This window comes from Vespula pensylvanica, chromosome 3 (assembly GCF_014466175.1).
Source record: "Vespula pensylvanica isolate Volc-1 chromosome 3, ASM1446617v1, whole genome shotgun sequence".
NCBI lineage: Eukaryota > Metazoa > Arthropoda > Insecta > Hymenoptera > Vespidae > Vespula > Vespula pensylvanica.
The window spans coordinates 5633575-5656359 of record NC_057687.1 but is presented as its reverse complement, the minus strand read 5'-3'; the positions used below and the strand labels follow the sequence as shown (position 1 = coordinate 5656359).

At 38.2% G+C, this 22785-nt stretch overlaps 1 protein-coding gene across 2 annotated transcripts in view; it reads right to left on the bottom strand.

The window, feature by feature from the left end:
- Positions 1–22785, bottom strand: part of LOC122627907 (protein neuralized) — a 63512-nt gene that overhangs the window by 24561 nt on the left and 16166 nt on the right. Inside the window, exon 1 of one of the 2 annotated variants that reach the window (XM_043809530.1) lies at positions 5755–6935. The exons of the other annotated variant lie outside the window; for it this stretch is intronic. Within the exon in view, the coding sequence (XP_043665465.1) occupies positions 5755–6160 (406 nt within the window). The 5' untranslated portion in view covers positions 6161–6935. Of the gene's footprint in view, positions 1–5754; positions 6936–22785 lie in introns of those variants that run through there. 2 annotated transcript variants of the gene reach the window in all.

Here is a 22785-nt window from a genome sequence, read left to right as displayed (position 1 = left end):
AGAGAGAGAGAGAGAGAGAGAGAGAGAGAGAGAGAGAGAGAGAGAGAGGGAATGCACGTGCGCCCTAACCTAGGGTGTTCACGCACCTTGCTTCCTTCTCTTTTGCTTTCATATGCGTACAAGAGATATGATCCCTTTTGATGGAACAAGCTTTTCTACTACTATTACTATCTTTCTTTCTCTATTCTGTTCATTTCTTAGAAACGAATATCTCGCAAGTATCTAATCTATCCTCATCATAATGCCACGTTCGTTCTACCTGTAATTAAGAACCGGCACGAGTTACGTTCCAGCACCTTCGTGGAATAACGAAATAAAACTTTTTAATTATCATTTCCATGACTTTTTACTAACTACTTCGCAAGTACGAATAACTGTTCGCCCAACTCGCGTGGCGTTCAAATTCGAAACTGCTATTATGTATTTACGTCGACGTGTATTTTTATCTTCCCTTATTTTCTTTTTCCTTGAAAGAGCAAAATATTCATTCGTCATTCGAATTTAACGAGATAAATCACTTATCTATAGAAAAATTCGATATAAGCAGGAAAACGATTAGGCTACATCAACTTCCGCTAGTGATTTCAGCTCGTTTCCGCTCTCGATATCTACCAACAGGAAACAGAGACTGGATGCTTATCTACTTGCCTTTTTCTTAACTTAAGAATCTTTACGTATTTATCAAAACGATCCTGCGGGACGATGTTTAGAAACGTTTAGGTATATATCGATTTTGAAGGTATAATCTTAAGCGAGAATCTTCGTTTTATCTCACGAACTTCTCGAATTATCTCTTTGTTCCGAATGAGATACCAAAGGTTTTTCTTTAAGATAAAAGGATTTTTCTTGGAACGTTCAAAGGTATGACACGTCTTTAACTACAAAATTATCTTAAAAGTTTTTACTTAGAATTACAATTGACGATGACAGACGTCGACCGAATCGAATCCGAACGTTACGATAAACGAAAAAGAAAAAGAAAAAGAAAAAGAAAAAAATTAACCAAAATCACTGCCACGTGATAAAGATAAAAAAATTATCTTCACGAGGAAGACATCTCGGTATTTCCGATCCTTTGAGAATAGGAATGTCCTTGCTTTCGAACGGTTTAACCAGCTGATAGACGATACGGAACCATCGGCAAACCGGTTGGTAAAACGCTCGTGGGAACAAAGACGGGTTTCATTCGCGAGTGTGACGTCACGAACGAAGCGGAAAACGGGTGGGTGGATAGAAAACACGCATGTAAGTAAGAAGAAAGAAGAAGAAGAAGGAGTCAGTGAGGAGGGTCAGTTATCGATTTCTTCAAAAGATTCACTCGACTCGAGATTATTTATTTATTTTTTCTTTCCGTCTATCCATTTTACATTAATGCAACTGATGTTTGTGCAAGACGAGAAAAAAGAAGAAGAAAATAGAGTTCGAGTTAACTAATAATCGTCTCAACGATGATAATCTACGTTTCGATCGTAATGCAAACAAGTCGAAAGATCATGAACGCAAAACAAGCATATTAGTCATATAATCGATTTAATTCCAGTCATTAAATACCAAATCATGAATCACCTTTCATTCCTATGTCCGATTTATAGACTGAAACCTGCCGATAAGAAATTACACGCAAAGTAGGACTTCCCTGGCCGATTTGTCGACTAACCAGTTTCGAAATACTCGGACATTACCAGGCTAGCTCATTGTCCAACCTTCCAGCCTGGTGAAGCAATGAGTCAGTCTTGGACTTACGTCTTGAAGAAAGTAAGCAGGGAGAGAAAGATAGAAAGAGAAAGAGAACCCATTGGTAGTCGACGAGTGAAAGAGAAAAAAAAGGCAAGTTCCTATAACACGCGCAACGGTCTTGAATTTTCTTATTTGCTTTAGCTATGACGCAAGGTTTCTTGTTTCAACGACGATGACGACGACAGCAGCAACGTAAACTCCACCTGCGTCGGTGTAAGAAGAAAAAGAGAACTTTGAAGGCGCGAGATTCTGTCTGAGAATCTCTGCGAGAAGGGAAAGAATGATTCACCACGGCAACCGATAAAAAAAGAAAAAAAATAAATAATATCGTAAGAGAAGAGAAGAAGACGGAGAGACGAAGGAAGGAAAAGAGAGAGAGAGAGAGAAAGAGAGAGAAGATTGTACTCTACTTTTTCTCTTCTTTATCCTTTTACTCGAACCAGTCGATGAGGTAAGAAGAGAAAAGCATTACTCGTCTCTCCACTGGAGAATTCCCTCCCGATCAGCTGATCTTCTCTTTCTTTCTCATCGAAGCAAGGTTTTCTCACCAACTTGCGAATCGATCGATTTGTACTCACATCGCTTCGATTCTATTTCTAGCCATCGACTATTTTCTCTCGTTTCACGAAGGAATTCTACGATTATTTTCTTTTCTTTCTTTCTTTCTGTTTTTTTTTTTTTTTTTTTATTCGGTTGTCATGATTTTCTTTTTTCTTTTTCTTTTTTTTTTTTTTGATGAAAAGAAAATACTGCTCTTTCTCTCTTTCTCTTTCCTTCTGTGATTTTTTTTGAACCGTGCATTTTCTTTCTCTTCTACTTTTCGGTCCATGAAAATGAACCAACGAGTCTTTTGATCGTCTAGTCTCGACGATAATCGGCGCATGCATCGACGAGAGACATGAAAGAGGGAAAAGACGAAACGGTCATTTCTACGTGTGTTCAGGTAAAAGTAGAGTCTCGAAAATTTAAAGGCGATCGTGCCATCAGTTGTTCGCTCTGCTCTAACGACAGAAGGGAAGTTTAAGGAGGATAGAAAGAACGAGGGAGGAAGAGGAGGAGAGACACAGAGACAGAGACAGAGAAAGAGAGAGAGAGAGAGAGAGATAGAGTCTTACGTTATTCTCAAGGAAAAAAAAGAACGAGGGTGAAAACTGTGAGGGGTTGCTCGAACAGCTGCTAACGTAAGAATAGTCAGCTGGGATTCGACCTACTCCGAAAGCAATCAAAAAAATCTGTATACCTGATTTTGTTAAAAAAAAAAAAAAGAAAGAAAAAAGGATAAAAAACAAAAACAAAAAATAAAGCAAAACCTACTATCCTCATATAAATACTCGTATTTCCTTGACTACGACTGAACGATAATGTTCGATCTTTCTTTCAAATAATTCATTGGTAAAATTAATATTCATACCCATAACTAATTCTTACGATTACGAAGTTCGACACGGAAATCGTTTCCTTTCGTGTAACAATCGCCACGCGTCCGAAGACAAACGAGTACGTAAAAACCGGTCGGACTGGCTGATTTTTAAGGACCTCCTCACTCTCCGGACCTCCTACAAAGTTCAACAGACGAAAAGGGTCGAAACTCAGCGTTGGTCCATCGAAGCTAAACGAATTCGAGGTCTCTATTTCCTTTCCGATCTAAGAAAAGCAATTACTATTTCGTTATCGTCCCTTTTTTTCTCTATTAATAAACAAGAACATTGAAACGCGAAACCAAAAGAAAATATGAACGATAACCTTTTCCAGACGGAATAGCAAAGAAATAAAAAAAAAGAAAAAAAGATAAGAGAAAAGAAAAGGAAAAAAGAAAAAAAAAAAAAAAAAAGATTTCCTTTCTTTCACGACTACACCCTTTTCATTTTTTACGATGTAAAATCTTACTAGCCCAGTCCGATGGAGTTCTTGGTTTACGTCGTAGCCGGCGATGATGCTTTTGTCTCTCGGCGTCATCGGTGTGCTTTAAAATTCGCTCTGAGAGATATCGGTGAAAAGCCATGAATTGAAGAAGAGACGCAAGAAACGATGCTGCTGCTTGCTACTACTGTTACTACTATTGCTACTGCTTCTGATGTTACTGCTGCTGCTATTACTACTACTACCTCTGCTATGGCAGACAAGACAAAAAGTTCTCTGGGAAAAGAGACGAAGAGAGAAAAAGAGAAGAGAGGAAGAAGGTTTCCACTTCGCAAAAGCTGTCGCTGACAATGGACGCTGCTCGTGGAAAAAAGGGTCGTGACTGGTTGGGAACAGCGAATATCTGATGAGGACGGTATGTACGGGATAGGGCGGAGAAGAAACGCGACAGAGAGATAGAGAGAAAGAGAGGGAGGAAGAGAGAGAGAGAAAAAGGAAAAGACAAGAGCAAGAGACTCGCGTGGTTACTGCTAAATCATCCATTGAAGGAAAAGTCGGTCAACGATGCGAACGCATACACTGGAACACGCGTGTATATTGGGATAGGTACATACGGATAAACGATGCTACAGCTACGAGGAAAAAAGAAGAAAATAAAAAATCGAGCTGTACGAAAGGCTCGCAGATAAGTACAATCTACCTGGCAGACTCGATAGGTAGGGAGAAACGGGGGTGGTAGAGCTTTTTGGAAATGCGAAGGATGAAACGATGAGAACGAGTAAGGGATGGGAAGAGAGATAGATAGAACGATGATGATAGAGAAAAATAGAGGAGTACCATGTTCAATCAAAATTCGAACCTGGCAAACAAATGAGATACTCCCATGACCTACTTTTCTCTCACGTATTGTTTCACTTTTTTCAAAAGATACTTTTTTTTTTCAACTATAAATAGAAATTCACATGTCGATAACCCATCGTACATAGATACGTATTTTCATCTTTTTCGAAATAAAAGCGGTAAGAGATTGTTGGTTGATCTCGATAGCGAGCGATTGTCGTAAACGATAGAATCGAATAAGGAGAACGAAATGAAGCGACCAGTCTCGCTGTCGACAAGGACGACAACTATTAGCGAGAGATTTCGATCGAACGTAAAAGAGAATGGAGGGGGTTGCTACCGTCGAAGACCGATAGCTCTCGTCGTCGTGCTTTTCGGTGGATATATCGGAAAACTCGGGTCATGGAGCATCGCCGATAATTATCGGAGACGAGAATGGTAGAAAACCGCTGACCGAACCGCAAAAAGTAATGTTCGAAGTTGCGTACTTGAATCGTTATCCGTTCGTTCGGTGAGTTATACAAATTCGTTTTCGTAAATTTCAATAAGCTTCCAGGTCTACTGAATTCTTTAACCGGTTCGTTTTCATTTTAACTATATTCAGATAGAAAGGGAAAAATGATTTCTCTCTCTCTCTCTCTCTCTCTCTATGTTTCTCTTTCTCTCTGTTTCTCTCGAAGAAATGAAAACGAACGATTTATGAGATCGTTTCGAATGTTAACCACCTATAGAAAGGAACTTTATACGCGTGAGAGCAAAAAAACATGGTGGTAGTGTTACAAGAAGTACACGTTGCCGTGCGACTTGCTTATGCCTCGCCCTTTGATACTTCGCAACGACGGTATCCGGAAGAGGACGAAGCAAACGACAAGATCGTTGCCCGGATAGACGACACGCTGACCTCTGGAATATAACGCGAATCCTTTACGGGACTTATATATGTATGTATTGTGTGTGTGTGTGTATATATGTATGTATGTATGTATGTATGTATGTATGTATGTATGTATGTACGTACGTACGTATATACGTATGTATATGCACTGTTATATATTCATGTTTACTTTATAAAGACGTTTCTCTAAATCTTCGATGTATATGCGAACGTTCTTGAAAACTTCGATGTATACAAATGGGTCAATAACCTCTGCTCGATTACAAATATGATATTTACTTTAGGAACGCATATCGTTGTACCTAATATAAACACGGAGTCGAATTAAAATTTCGAAGGACGCAAGGACAGTTTCGTTAACGAGCAATACGAAGGAAAAGAGAAATAGAGAAAGAGGAGATTCGTAGGCGTGGCCTGCTCACCTAAGCCCATTTTGCGTTTGAGCTTCTTCAATACTTTCATCTTGTTGCGAAGAGGCGCGAGAATCTTGCTGTTGTCACCGTTGTTTTGGACCTCGACCGGCACGTTGTTCTTATCTTGATGATGATGATGATGATGGTGATGATTGGGATGAATAGCGTGATGTACCTCGTGATGATGGTGGTGATGATGATGATGATTATTATGCCGTTGATGTTGTTGCTGTTGTAGCTGATGAAGGTGATGTTGTTGAAGTTGTTGTTGCTGCTGCTGCTGCACGCTCGCGCTTGGACTAGCAACGACGTGACTCGCGCAGCAGTGACAGGGTTGGCTCTTGCTGCCCTTGACCGCGCACTCTCCGGACACCCCCATAAATCTGGCCGTGCTGCTCTCGAGAGTCGAGAGCATGCGAAATCTTGAAATAATTAATACGAACGAATCGTGCGGAGATCAAATTCCACGACGATAGAATCCTTCAAATAATCTATTTTATCGTGTCCGTGCGAAGAAGCGAAATGAGACCGAACGAAAGTATTAAAATCAAAGACCGAATAAAAGTGAACACAGTTTGTTCGTCACTCGATGCACATCGATGAAAAAGAATCACCGGTGGAGATCTTGCCGTACGATGGAATCGTTTCGCCAAAAAAATAGACAATTAATAATAATTATATAATAATAATAATATTATTAATAATAATAAAAATAATAATAATAATAATTATAATAATACAGCACGAAGCGAAACAATGATGACTAGTATTCTCCTATATCTATCTCTCTTTCTCTTGCACTCACTGCCACGGATATTTTTCCTTCTAGTTGACGTAACCGAAATACGATGTGTCGTATATTATATTAGATTATATCGAAGAATATGTAATAAGAATGAGGATAAGAAGTGAGAAACCGCGTGTCACGAGCCGCGGCGGACGATGCGCCGTAAAGCGAATCTACCGAACGATTGCGGGTCCCTTGAGCGCCCAGGGACGACTGACTGCTCGACCGCGGCGCGCCGGAGTATCTCCGATCCGCGCGCGAGCCACCAACCAATCGGATCGTCGCGCTCCCCACCATCGGTCCGCTAGACCGGGAGCGCGCGGTGGGGCGAATGGCACCTGGTGGACAGCTGCCCCTTACCTGGGACGACGCACCGGGCCACCCCTCGTGTGCGTTGCTGTTTCTCTCTTGCCTCCCTGTGTCTCTATCTTTCTATATACTAGCTACGAGCAACGTACATATCCACGTGTATGTGTTTGTATATATACATACATACATATATATATATATATATATATATATATATATATATAGATACACGTCCATACATATATGTACAAACGTATGTGTATACTACATGTCTGCTGCCGCTGGTTCCATCTCTCAAGAGTTGGAAATTCAAACTAGCCGCCGACTGGCCGTGCATCGATCTGTCGGACGAGCCCTCCGCGCGAGTATTATTCGTCTTCTTTTTAATCCTTTTTAGCTTTCCTCTCTTCTTCTCCTGGAATACTAGGCTTGTTTCCATGGACTCTCGCGTACCTACTGTCGCCTCTTGAAAAAATAATTCTCACCTTCCGAATAGACACTCGTTGTTTTTCAGGAAGAAAAGAACGAAGAAAAAAATGATATGATATATATGTGAGAAATAGTTTCTCGATCGAGTCTGTTAGAAAAGGATGAAAGAACGATTTTCTACGAGTTATTGTTCTCCGTTCGTAGAGAGGACGTTTACCGAGAAACGTTCTTCTTTCTCCTCGTGAGAGATGTAGCGTTGCTGAAAGGGCAACTGCATCGTGATTCAGTGGCAAGAGATGTATGTAAATAGGGCCGTAGGAATATCGTGGACGAACTACACCGCCGTGGATTTGCCACGTTGAAAATGGTCCAAATGCTAGGGCACCCTACGCTTCATGAATAATGCAGTCTCGCACTTTGCGGTATGAAAAGTACGGACGAGATAAGTTTTCCTTTTTCTTTCTTTTTTATCTTTCGTTCTTTCTTTTTCCTATCTACCGTCGGTACCGTGGAAGAGTTCGGGAAAATCGCCCCTTCTATTTTTTCAAAGTACCTGCGTCAAAAGTCTTGCTGAGATTTCAACGCTTTTTCTCGTTCTCACGATGAAATAACGCGAGTCAATATTTTTACGATATAATCTTAGAAATGTACCCTTTGCCGTTTCTGAAATTGAATGGTTATCTTGAAGATAGATATATAAACTCACAAGGTCTTCACTGACCGAGACGATTGAGTATCTTCCTTTTGGTTTTCCACATGGAACTACAAGTCCCGATGCATATCGACGGTACATATCGTGTTTCCATGGGACTCGAGATACGTTTCTCATCCCATGAGACGAATCGATCCGAATGACACGTCAAAACCGAAAGGAAAGAATATCGGAATTAAACAACCTTTCGTGATTTTGCAGTTTTCATGACAATGATTTAAGAATATATATTATATGATAATTAGGATGCTATGAGGTGACATTTATTTTATATACAGGTACCCCTATAATTACATAATTAAAGATTTCTGAGTCAAAGCAAAAAGAGTAGGAATCATTCTTATTTTTTACCATAGAATATATTCTTAATGTCTCTTTGATGCGGGCGTATTCAAAAGTAATAAAATAGTTGAGTGATTAAGGTAAAAGTTTTATGCATTTAAACCTCCGTCACTTAGTTTACTTATTAAGATGAATCGAATCGAAATAGGATTCTTTTACGACATCGTACCACGTGTATATACTACGTGTATTTCGAAATAATATATTAATAAATGAAATCTATAGATAACGCGAAGGAAAAGTAACAAGAATGGACGTAGTCTCGACAAATAAAATTCTATGTCGTATATCGATTCTTTCGATATTTATCTCCATCTCGGTTCCTCTCGATTCTTCTTCCAAGACGAAACTCAATTTACGGGTCAGACTATACTGAAGGAAGAAACACGAGGGGAATAGACGTACGTATCTCTCATCCAGAACGAAGAGAAATGACATTAAATTCAGAGATTGGATTCGTACCGAATAAAAACACTGAAACCAAAGTCTCGCTTGTCAAGATTGCGATTGATGGATAGGGAATACATATGTCATCATTCAATCTCCTTAGAATCTTGTCACTTTCTCTCTATTCTACATGAATTTAGATACTCGCTTATATATCACGTACGATAATTATTAAATCAATATTTACCGAAATAATGATCTTTTTCATAGGTGGTGATAAAAATCGCATCAACGACACCATAAAATTGATTCGAATTTTCCGAATCATTGAATTTGGCCCTTTACGTCCCGCGTCTTTTCGTTCCCTTGGATTTAAGAATGGTAACAGGTTAAATTCCAACAAGGTGCATCTGATATGTTCGTTCCGCATTATGCACCCTTCCTGACATTCCCCTGTCACACCAACATCGCGAAACTGGAATCATTCATTCGAGTAACCCTCCACCATCAGAAGCACGTTCGTATCGATCTAATTCTATTTAATATCAGAGCTTAGCGAAGAGTCCTCGAGAGCGAATTTTACCGAGCTTTCTTTTTTTTTTCTGCTACACAGTTTACAGCGGGAGGGTGCTCGTGTGGCCTCTCTAACCCAACGATACAAAACTTTTCACATTTCGCGAACTTTCCGCACAAACATTTACCAGGGGAACGACTAACCGTGGAACTTTTGAAATCGCTCGGAACTCCGTTTAAACTGAGAACAATTAACACCGATTTTAAACTTGTATATATTCGATGCTTCCACGTTTTTACACTTTTCTTAATAAAAATTTTGGGTCAATCGAATCGAATTGCTTTTCTTTTTTTTTTTTCTTTTTTATTTATTTATCTATTTTTTTCTTTTTTTTCCTTTTTTTTTTACGGAATATGCTGGTATAATATGTCTGAGGAAAAGACAGAAGATTGTAACGGTTTCATTGTTTCCGCAGGAAAAATCATCTCTCTTAAAGAATTGCACGTGATTATTACGAAATAGTTAATGGAAGAGTTGAAAATAGCCTTTCCTTTCCTTTGCATCTCGTCGATCGGTTGATTCTCCGTTATTTACACGCAACTTACACACCACTCACGCACATTACAATCTCGCATTGTTCTTCTCCTAACACACATAAATGTTTGTGAGCGTGTATACAAGCCAAGCGTGTGCGTTTCGCACGTCATTATAAAATGATAATGCAGCCCCGTTGATCGCGCGGGCATAGATGCGTGAATTTCAGGACGCGCGTGCTAAGAAACTCCATTCGTTTCCACGTTGAATATGCGAGAAAAATTACTATGGATATATTATTTTTCGTTACGAATTTCTTTTTCTTTTCTTTTTTCATTTTTCCTTCATCTTCCATAATAATAATAATTTTGTAAACATTATTACAAGTAATGCGACGAATTTCCTCAACACGACCTATATGAATGAATGAATGAATGAATGAATGAATAAATAAATAAATAAATAAATAAGTAAATAATTTTTGCAATCGATAATCTAAAGGTCGATAAACAAAAAATGGCCACTATTGAGTGCCTTATTAATTTGCCTGATGTTCCTTAGAAAAAAGAACAGGAAAAGAAAAGAACAGAAAATAATCAACGTTCCAGATATTGTAGAGTGTCAGTGTTGAAAGGAAATATATGAATGGACGGAAAGTACGTACGAAAATACGTACGGTTAAATTGTAGAGACTTCATGAACGAAGAAGGAGAATGAAGACGAGGAGAAGGAGGAGGAGGTGAAGGAAACGCGTGGGTCGGACGCTTGTTGGCAGTGAGTTGCCTACAATTTCGGGGGGGTATATCCTGACGATTCCACGAGCAGAATGGCAACAATCGTAAATCCGGGGGACGGCTTCCAAGCTCGAGGAAACGGAGACACGCCTCGGTTGTTTACTCCTTCCATAAGCGCTATAACACTGTTGAGTTTTACTCGTGCATCTCGAGTGTGTATAGCAAAACGTTTTATCGTACTTGAGATTAAGTCTGTTGAGAGAGAGAGAGAGAGAGAGAGAATCAAAAGGAGGAAGGAGAGAAGTAAATGTTGCCACGTTATTACGGACCGTAACTCGCTAGGAAAAAAGAAAAATGAGATTCGGAACAAAGTAGAGAGATTTCTACGATGAATAGTACAAGATAAGAAAGAGTTTCATTAAATTATAATCTTAAGATGATGCAGAATACGAATTACGATGAGAAATAAGGGTAACGTTTCTTGTTGTAAAATAGATACTATTTTTCGATCTCCTTTCGTTTCGTTCTTCTCTTGTAATAATCACATGACACGCGAATTAACATGAAATAATAAGCAAATTCCAAACGGATATTTTCGATCTTATCTTTGTGCAACGTCTCTTATCTAAATAACTTGGAAAGAAGAGATAGGTATGTATTCTCCGAGAAAAAAAAAATTAACATTTTACTCGCGGAAAAGATTAGTCTTTCCTTTGATCTTCCCTAATGTTTAACTCGATGTCACTCGAAGGCTTAACGTCAACTTTAACAAAACGCTTTAACTTACACCTTATCTCGTCGGTGTGTATTACAACCACCTTGTGTGTCCTTCGCACAACGTCCGACCGTACAAACGAGGAATAGATACATATATCGATAGGAAACGTTTCATTAAATTTCACGGCGTGTCGCGCTTTGTTAACGCGATTCCCATATTATCCATTTCACGGGAACGATTTTGCAATGCATTCGATAATCCGAATCTCTCTATAATCGTTTCTATTATCCTAAAGCTGTAAATTTCGATCGTCCATTTGTGAAACTAAATTTACGTCGTAAATTTAATAATTCGACAAAAATGATTCTAATTATTTAATTCGAAAATGTCGATCTAAACGATCGAAAATCGAATAATCGTGATCATAAGTAGTTTCATTTTTACGTAATTATATTTACTTGATATCGAGAGAAGCGAAACTCAAAATAAAGTTATGTTCACCGTGTTAGGATAATATTCACCGTTTACATCCCATCGTTATACTTCCTCTCCTACTTTCATTGTGTAATTTATGATTAATTCAAGCGAGTTACCCGATCGTTAATATCATATGGTCTTGTATACTATCTTACGAGACGCTCTTTACGTGTAATTACCTTGAAACATCTACATATGTACATATGTATGTACATACACATTATATATCCTAGACAGCATAAACCATTAAATCGCTTGGCTAATTAACGCGAAACGTTACAAGACCGTACATATATATCTACTATTCGATTTACGATTCTATAGATCACCGCACCCTATCAAGAAGTGGACACACCTCGAAACAACGATCGATGTGTGTAATCCCTAAAATAATTTTACTCTAATATAATATCTGAAAATGTATGAACGTGTGTATAAAACTGTGTTCATTAAATGTCCTTTATACGAATCATCATTTCTTTTCTATCGATTAATATCTAAAAAAAAAAAAAAAAGAGAAAAAAAGACAAAAAGAAATTTCGTTCGCCATTAAAAACACATTAGCATGTAACAGTAAAATCAAATCGGACCAGCTCAGAAAATATTAAAACATCTTTACGATATGAGATATCGAGAGAGTAGAGATAAAACGCGTAAAGTATTAAACTTATTAAATCGCTAAGATACGTCTGAAACCTGATACAACATCGAAGAAAAAAGATATCTAAGGAAAAGGAAAAAGATATCCCGAAGAAGAGCTTCCACTTGAAAACAATTTTCCAAGTATGAATTTTCAACGTATATGCGCTTGCTCGAACATCGAGAAGGTTAAGAAGAGCCTCGTAACGGAGCGAGGCGATTTAATTAGCGAAGGAGTGGGCAAGAGAATGAGAAGAAGTAAAATGAAGGGAGGGTAGTTGAGGAAGGGGGAGGATTATCGTCCGGTTCAGCATCTGTCTCTCGCGAAGTCTCGCGATTCTCTTTCTCTCTTTCTCTCTCTCTCTCTCTCTCTCTTTCTCTCTCATATATATATATATATATATATATATATATATATATGATATATATATATATACACACACATACATACATATACTATATATATATCCATATAGGTATATCGAAGTGCAGATGTGTTTCCGTAAAGAAGAGGGCTGAAGGAGGTAGTCCGTAGGGCGAAAACGAGGATGTTAGCGGAGAAGGGAGGCAGTGTGCATATAACATAATGTGAAATAGCGGAAGCAAGGCGGATGGCAGGAAGTCGGAGAGACTGGCGCGTGCGCAACCCCCCATGAAAATATAGAAGACGCGGGGGCATTTTAGAAGTGTATTGTCGGCTCGGGTTACTATAGCCCGGAGAGAGGTAGAAAAAAGAAAGAGAGGAACATATATCCTCGAACGGTTGTCAACCTTTCGCCTTTTCCCTCGGTTTTCGAGTAATCGCGACACGAAATTCGTCACTTTGAGAAACTAGAAAGAGAAAGAGAGAGATAGAGAGAGAGAGAGGGGGGGAGGGGGGATTTGCGAAATGAACGATGAAAAAAAAAAAGTCTTACAAAGCGTTTCTCTTTTCGATATATCGCTTTTCCTTCTCTTTCTTTCTCTCTTCCTCTCTCTTTTTCTCTCTTTTATCAATTCTTTTTCTTTGCGAGTATTCGACGTTCGATTTCTATCGACTACTAGAATCATAAAGTATTCTCAAACTCTATATCTCTTAGAACAGATCTCGTTTCTCTTTTTCCTCTTTTTTTTTTTATGATTATTGAGATATGTTAAGAGGACTAATTGTAAGTAAGAGAAAAGTATTTGCTCGTGTTTCGTATCCCTTCGAGCGATCGAACGAGTCTCCGACCACTTCCTTCCTTTCTTCCTTCCTTCCTCACTTCCTCCCTCCGATTGAAAGGCAGTCTTGAAGAATGAGAACCCTCGCAAGCCGGAGGGCACCCCTTGCAATCCATTTCGAGTCCACCGCCCCCTTCTTCTTCTTCTTCTTCTTCTTCTTCTTCTTCTTCTTCTTCTTCTTCTTCTCCTACTACTACTTCGGCCCAGAGAAACCAGCACACATCTGACTAAGGCATTGACCGAAAATACAATCTTTTACTTCGGTTTTTATTTCGAGAAGACAGACGGCCGGCCAGACGACCGCTCGAGTACTCTCCTTTTCTTTTTCTTTTTCTCTCTCTCTCTCTCTTTTCTTTTTTCTTTAATTCTCTCTCTCCCTTTCTCTTTCTTTCTCTCTCGCTCTTCGTTTATTGTAGATGATCGTTAACAGTGAAAGTTTTATTGGTTTAAATATAAAGATCATTTATCAATCATTTATCTTTTATTTCATTAGAACTATATATAGGTTTTTATTGAGAATGTAATAGTTAACCATCACGTACCGAAATCTTAACTTCCGGCCATGGTATTGGAGCGCACGAAAAGGTAACAGCTCGAATAAGGCTTCATACATACATGTTTTACCGGGTTCGTCCGAGGAAGCGGAGATACGCTCGGCAACCACTCGCCGGAATTCATTCTGAACTCGAAGCCACTGTGTAACGCGGAAAATTCAATATGGACAAGAAAAAAAGAAAGAAAGAATAAAATGTCTTTCGAAAATCGATCGATTAATTATGTAAAACATCTTTTTTATTCTCTTTTTTATTTATTTATTATATTTACTCTTTTTTTTTTTGCAGTCGTACATCCCTCGACAAAATTCACTAGCGAATTTTGTAACATCAAATGGATCAATGATTAGAAAAAATGACTACGACGAAACAATCGTACATTTATAAATTTCGAACTTTGAATAACTTACAAGAATAATTATATTGATTATACGAATCACGAGTTATGGTAATGATTTTGCAATAAATTTTTTCAAAGAATCAATGGATAGTCGTCTCGCACGAGAAAAGCTTCAATGTCGTTCTCACCATCGCAAGGACTAAAAGGTTTCTATCCGAAGGAAACATAAAGTATCTCCTTAAGAGTCTCATACGTGACTAGTACGGTTACATAGGAGGTTGAAGACTTGAGCCCCGGCAAAGAGAAGATAGGGACCTACAGATAAAGCTGACCCCATTGTACCGACAATCATTCCATTATCATTCAATTCGCCGTCTACGAGTGCGCGCGCACTTGCACACCTACTTGCAAGGAATGATACGCGCTTATTACGGACGAGCCAATGAAAGAAGGAGCAACGTGATGGAGGAGTAGAAGAAAAGAAAAAGAAGAAGAAGAAGAAGAAGAAGAAGAAAAAAAATTATATATGCGAACTATATAAGAGTCCATCGCGATTTAAAGTGGTCATCGAGTGTACCGTTGCTTTCAAAAATAAACTTCAAAAGTATCGTGATAAACGATCCTAATTTGTCGTCTTTCACGCATAGATGATACATAGGACGTATCTCACGTATCTTCGTGTGTTCTCCGCTTAAATTTTAATTAGCTGAAACGACACGATTACCATTCGTGTATTTAATCGTTTTCAATATAACGAAACGAGCACGATTATATCTTTGAATATTATCGGGAATCGACTCCGTCACTTTCTTAAAGGGAAAAAAAAAAAAAAAAAAAAAAAAGAAGAGGAAAGAAACAAAAAAGACAAAAAGAAAAAAATTGAAACGAAATATTAATAAAGTCTCGTAGAAATCGCTCGTAGATTCGTAAAGGCAACGGGCAACATCTGCCAAGCTATTAACTACAATGTCTCCCCATTTTCTCGCCATGGATGGGACCGAGAAGCACCAACATTCCCTCTCAAAGGCTTACATAAACGTCTTATGTGGAGAATTTGAAAAAATTTATGTGCCAGAGACTCGGCGTCCTTTTAATAAAGGGCGAAGGCCGTGGAATTTTCGCAACGTCGTCGTAGATGGTAATCTCTCAAATTGATGTAAATTCATGGACAAGGTGATTCTAGCTTGTCCAGTGACATTAAACGTCAGAATAACGAAGAAATGGAACGTCAGCAATGAGGTGAACTCTTTGGGAAATACGAACGAGACGTAGGATAAAAGGTTCGAACGAAAGCATAGGATTGGATGCAAAAGAGAAAGAGAGAGAGAGAGAGAGACAGAGAGAGAGAGAGAGAGAGAGGAACTCTACTCTCGTCCTAGCTTTATTTTAACGACTATTAAAGCAATGGCAGGTGCATACGGGTGCGTTATTTTCCGTGTGTACGGATATGATGATCCTATATGATGATCTCTCAGCTGTCAGTGATCATTCGAAGATGACATGTTTCGTTTTTGTGGACAATACCGTGGAGCACCTGTCTTCATCTCTCTCTGTCTCTCTTTGTTCTTCTCTTTGCTCGTTTGATGTACTTCGTTCGTTATTCTTATTGTCCTAGAAGCGTCGATAAGATGCGGGCTGTCATCTCATGTTCAAACTCGAGAAATCTATAGGATGGGATTAAAGTTGAAAAGTCGAAAGAATCGTTGACGTGACGTTAGGCAACAGTTATTAATGATATCGTGTTGATGGCAGAGAAAGGGAAGGAGAAGAAAGAATGAAAAAGAAAAGATGAATTTAAAAAAAAAAAAAAGTGCACGTATGTATTCGTTGATCGGCAAGATCGGAGACGGCTCATAAAAGGCGTCGACGTAAACGAAGTTAAGGGAGATTTTATCATGTACATAGCGGAGGGGGAAAGGAGGGAGGGACAATGAAGGCGTAATCAGCTTTTTGGTAGCGACAAAGGCGACCATTATCTCATTACACAAATAGAGCGCTTATCGGTGACTTTGCACGCACTATAGGGTGTTCCAAAAGAAGTCATGCCGAGAAAAAAAACAATAGACGAACATCTTTCGTTTGAAAAAGAAAGGGGGTGCCTTCTTCGAGAAAAATTGAAAGAAAGAAAGAAAAAAAAAAAAAAAAGCGGAAGGAAAACAAAAATAAAAAATAAGAAGGGAACGAGCAGAAGAAAAAAAAAGATGATATTGACGATTAAGCAAATTGATATTCAACGAAAGAATAATCTAAAGTGAAAGTATCGACTATTTATGGAAAGTAAAGACTATTTATGGAGATGCATCGCCGATGCAGTTTCGCGCAAGTAACACAACGAAAGAAAATGTTTGCACGAGAACGACCGACGTCGTGTGTACGTAATTTTGTTCGCGTGCCACGTAACAGATATGCGAGTAAGTGGCATGTGGTTTTGCGGTTAAGACGGATCAGGTGCATGCATGCGGTCGGAACCGTTAGTGACGATAAAAATTCGGCGCTTAATGCATTCGACAGAAAAAAAAGAAATCAAACACGATAGAACAGTTTGGAAACGCTCGACCAATCAAAAAATAGACGAGTATAAAAGGAGAAGAAAAAGAAATTAAAAACCGATTTTACATCGTCTCTTTAAACGAACGATTTTGTACTCTCCTCTCGTATTCTCTTTTCTTTTTTTATTCTTTTCTTTTCTCCTTTTTAAAAGCAACGCCTAGCAACATTGTAAACGTAGCGAGTAATTAAAAGGCTCTCTCAGAAAATGTATTCTGCTCCCTACGGAAGACAGATGTTTGATCCTCCGAAGATAAACTCGGAAGACTATGGATGCCATCCTGAAAAAAATGCTCTTATGGCGGACAGGTGCATGTAAAAAAATCTCCAGGACCTAGCGAGTCGCTCTTTTGTATGGGAGGATGTACCTTTAATACGATTACTTTATACACGTAGGTTGCTTAAGAGAAAGCTCTAAGATACATATATGTACATATACATACGTACATACATATATACATCTTTTCATCGTAGTAAATAACAAATATAATATAAACGAACTTAATCGTCTTTTTCTATCCTTTCATTCTACCATTTTCATGCGAAATCCCTTCTTCTTATACTTGTCCAATTTGTCGAAAATCATGGCTTTGGAATTCGAATTTGTAAGCATTGAAAAGAGACCATTGCTCGTTTAGCCATTTCATTGTACCATCCGACAAAAGGAAAAATCTTGTAGATGTCCTTTGCCGTGGCATTTCGAACGTAATAGTTTCTTAAATCCTATCGAATAACCGATTCCAACCACTTCGAGTACCACGGGACGTCTTTAGAAGGAAGATGCAGGTATCGAGGCGAGTGACAGCTGCGAGAAGAAATTGGTCTACTTACGAAGAATCGATAAAAAATAATACACCAATGATGCACTTGTACATCTAAACGGAAATAAAAAGAAATAAAAAATAAGAAAAGAAATCATTGTTAAATTTTTCTCCCAACTGTCGAAATTATAAATTACGATAATAAAATTACGTTATTAAAATTTTAGAAAAGTTCCACTTTCAAGGAATCTTCCCTGGTAACATTTTTAAATGTCCTCGTTTATACCTGCAATACACTCACGCAACACATTTTCCTTCGTCAAAACGGAACGCACAGCTGAGTTTCTGACCTGTTCGCAAGTTCAAATCTTTAAGCAGGTAGACAAGTCAAAAAAAGAAAACATCAATATAATCGGATGATTTCTTCGTGGAAGCCAGCTGAGCTATTTAAAGGATCTTTTTAAATATCGCTACGTCAACATCGAATGCTGAACTTAGAAATTCCAATGATACGAACGTGACATTTAAACGTATCCTAATTCAATCAAAACAAAACTAATCAAATAAAAAAAAAATAAAATAAAATAAAAAAAGACATCGTAACATCGATACATGCATATGTATACTTATATCGTCGTTCGAACGATCTTAATAATAAATAAATAAATAAATAAATAAATAAATAAATAAATAAATAAATAAAAGAGGAAAAAAAAGTAATGACGAGTAAACAATTAAAAAAATCACAAATCAATCAATCGAATCGACTGAGATAAAATTAGAATGAAAGGTAAGAATAATGGTGGAGTCGATAGGTCGTATACTTCGATATATCCTTCGACGTATTCTTCGATGTATCCTTCGATGCACACACTCCTTCTTTTCCGTCGGTTTCACACGGAGAAACTTTCTTGCCGCTGGTCGCGCGACCGGGGCGGCTCGACAAAGGCGAGTCGAAAAAGATGCGTGGCAGGTGCGTACGCGTGCCAGTCGACCAATGGGATAGCTCGGTCTGGACGATCGACGGGGGAACACGCTCTTTGTACCGTCTTACGTCTTACCATGAAAGAGGAGAGAAAGAGAGAAAGAATGGAGAAAGAAGGAAAGAATGAACAAGGAAGAAAAGGAAAGAGAAACAGAGAAAGAAAGAGACAGACAGACAGACAGACAAAGAGAGAGAGAGAGAAAGAGAGAGAGAGAGAGAGAGAGTTCGAAAAACACACGATGCACCTTGCATCCTCGGGTCTCGATCTCATTGACAGAATTCCTATGGTAAACTCCAGCCCTCTTCTCATACCCGTTCGTTGTCGTTCTTTCAAAGAAAACGCCTATATTAATACGATAATAATCGAGCGAGTCCGCACGGCCTCGATAATTTACTGCGTCTTCCGTGGAATAATTTTCAAGAAAACTTGTATGGAGACACATTCTTTATCTCTTTCTCTTTCTCTTTCTCTTTCTCTTTCTCTTTCTCGATGTCATTTTGAACAAGGAAAGGGAAAGGGGATAACGAAGAGAAAGAGAGAAGAAAGAGATGCACCTTGCACCGGTCCTACTTCTTCCAAATGGCCAAACGGTTCTCTCCTTTCCAAGTGCTGTTATATCGGAAAAGATGGAGTTCCTTTAATTGCACGAAACCGATTGAACGATGATATAGCCAACGACCTCGATAACTTTATTCTATAATCTTCGTGAATTTCATACGTACAGTTGATTTATATACGAAGATCATATGATACATGTATATGTATATCATACATTGTCGATAATACGGCTTTACTTTTTTCTTAATTATTCGATTTCTTATTTTATTCGATTACTTTATTCGATTATTTAATTTCTTAATGAGTAACCAAAGTATTTTTGTAAGAAGTTTTCGTAAAAGGACATTCGATGCTTTCTACGTTTCGAAAATGAGAGAAATTCTGTTAGCGATCGATTGGCACGTGCCGCGTTAAATAATACATAATTGCCAATCGAATCGAGTTCGACAGGTGAACGCAAAACTATTAAGCATCATCGATGCCTTCGGCTAGAGTGCTGAAAACTTGATAAAGGAAAGAGACTTCTTCGTATACCGAAAGAAAGAATTAGATATAATGGAAATAAATAAATTAATTTGCGATTAATCTCTTTACGATGATCCAACATTATTTATAGATGACATTATATTTTGTACTTGAAATTTTAAGATGATGTTAAAGATATAAATAAAAATTACAAAACTGCTGGAGTTTGTAACAAACAACGATTTATGTATTTCATGAAACACGTGTAAAAAAATTAAATAAGAATATTTTTCTTTTATTTTTCTTTTCATCAAAAGGCTCATTTTTAATTTGTCGCCTTTCTCCAAGTTATAAAAAGGATTTTCACTTCCTTCTCACGTTGTTTACCTTTTACAATGGATCGACAGAGTATCGATATCTCAAGAACACGTCGAAGGGAAGTCATGTAAACGCAACGTCCATAGGCACGTGCCAAACTACCCGTGTGAAGTTTACCAAGTAATCGTTTAATAAAAGTTCATTACCTTACGACACGTCTTTAAAAAAGTTACACAAAGGACTCTACGGAGTCGCGTTAAGACCACTACTCGTCCTCCTAGACGTTCACTTTGATATTCCATGCGCGAGGAACACCGGAGTCTAACGCGTAAACAAAAGTCATTGTAAACACGTAAATTGCTTCGCTGTTTATCCGTTGGCACGATTCAGAAATCGACAAAAGCTTACTTCGTTTCTAAAAAAAATAAAAAAAATAAAAAAAGAAAAGCTGAAAATCTTGACTTATAATACAACTAAAATGCTTTATAATATTTTATACAAACGAAATGAAAAGAAAATGTATAATAAATTGACGAAAAATTTAGTCGTTATTTTGAAAATTAACATAAGTCCATTAAACATGAATAATAATTAAAAAGAAAAGAAAGTATCAACTATCAATTTCATGTTTATCCAACGTCTTTTAAAATAATTATTCGAACGTATAAATATCATTGATCTTTTGAATTTCATTCGAAATGAAAGCTCGATAATGAAAACCCTAGGACGTAACGTAAGTCAATTAACTTGGCACCATGTCTTCGAGCGTGAATCATTGCGTGCTTATACGCGGTGGAAGCTCTTCAAACTTAAACCACTAACCCTGACGCACGTATACGTATGTACGTAGGTACGTATGTCAAATAATCCAGTAGATATATACGTGGAAATGCAATTTCAACGCGCCGTAGATCAAAGTGAAATGGACGGCTTCAATCCCTGTTCGTGACAGGTCGTACCGAGGAGGCGTTGAGTGGATCGAAGGGAGAAACAAAGTTCCAAGTAGGACGGAATGACATATTTGAAAAAAAAAAAGAAGAAGAAAAAAAAGAAAGATAGAAAAATTACATCAAACGCGTAATTTGATTTTTAATAGGAAAATTTGTAAGTAAAAGTTTAGAATAAAATGTCGATCTTTCGATCGAGATCATTTGAGGAAAGAGAAAAGAAAAAGAAAAAAAAAAGAAAATAGCACGCTTTGAAAATAAATTTCTCTTCTTTGATTCATCCCTTCTTCGAACGTCGAACTCCAATATGAATTAGAAAGAATGAAAAATTCAACGTGCAACAGGCAAAACGGGACGTCGAACCCGTAGGGTCTAGAAAACATCTGGCGCCACAAGGATGACCCTCGTTTTCGTGCACAGTATAGGAATGCCGAGGGGCTACGAATATATTTGAATAAAACCAAAGATGTGCAGGGGGTACCATGATCCCCCTTCCCATTAGATTCCCTATACCTTTTAGGGGTAACTCTCCCTAAATCCAGGTGAGATTATCAAGAATAAGAAGGGCCATCAGATTTATCGAGAGGGGTGCTGGAACGACTTTCTAGTTGTATAACGGGACAATTCTTGAAAACTTTGACGAAAACTTGTACTATTCTAGAATTATTCTAAATAATACGAAATAATGTGTATGTGGAAAAATTGAAAGAAATCTGATCTCTCTTCGAAAGATTTTTATACGAAGATCAAAAATGCCGAGTAAAGATACAATGTATTCGAAAGAGTAGACATTGCGATCTCGGCATGTGTTATCCAGGTGTCAAATTCGTGTTGAGAGTCTCCGAGTAAAGACCCAGGTGTTTGAACGAGCACACCGACTCCCGATGTTCTGTCTTGAATAGGTTCCGGATTGAAACCATTGATTTTAGTACGGACTGATCATGCAGAAACGGCACAGCTGCATGCCAGAAAGCAAAAAGTACGATAGAATTTTGGCAGAGGAAAATAAATAGAAATGATAAATTCGATTAGACGAAGTAAAACTTGATTGATTTAATAAAAAAAATTACGTGAATAGATAATAGTTTTAATCGATAGTATCAATGTCCAATAATGTCCATGAAAAACAGCTGCTAGTAAGAAACACCCTTTTCATCGGCGCGAAGCATTGATCAAACTAACGAAAGAGTTTGCGTAGTAACGAAACGGGGCACGTGGCTGAGAGACAGGAAATGGACGGTTTTCTTTCGTCATCCCATATCCAAGCGTTGAGGGAACTCGATACGTTAACGGTCGTTTGTACATTATACGATAAGCGGTCTACCTTGTCTTTCCAAACACGTCCTACTTCGATCGTGATATCGTAACCAAGCTTCTCTACTTACAATTATAATAGGAAGGGTCTTTTCTTAATAAGAGATAGATATGATAATTGTAAATCGATTCTTCTTGATAGTCTCGTAGGAACATGTAATCCATGTATTTAATGTTAAAAGAACTGGCATTGCCTTCTTACAATTAGGAATCAGCATAAACCTTCTACTAATTCTTCCCTTCCCTCTTTATATCCTTTCCACATAATTTTATTACGCGTTTGTTGCCAGGCGGAGGTGCTCCTCGCAGTCAGACCATGTCAGCTGCCTCCTGGTGCTCCCCCGGCGTGCACAAGCCAGACGCCATTGTTCGATCGACAATGCTCAACCGAACAGCTCACAACATATCCCATTCATCTCATCCACCCACTTTATATTACCCCCTGTACCCACCCCCGTAGTAGTA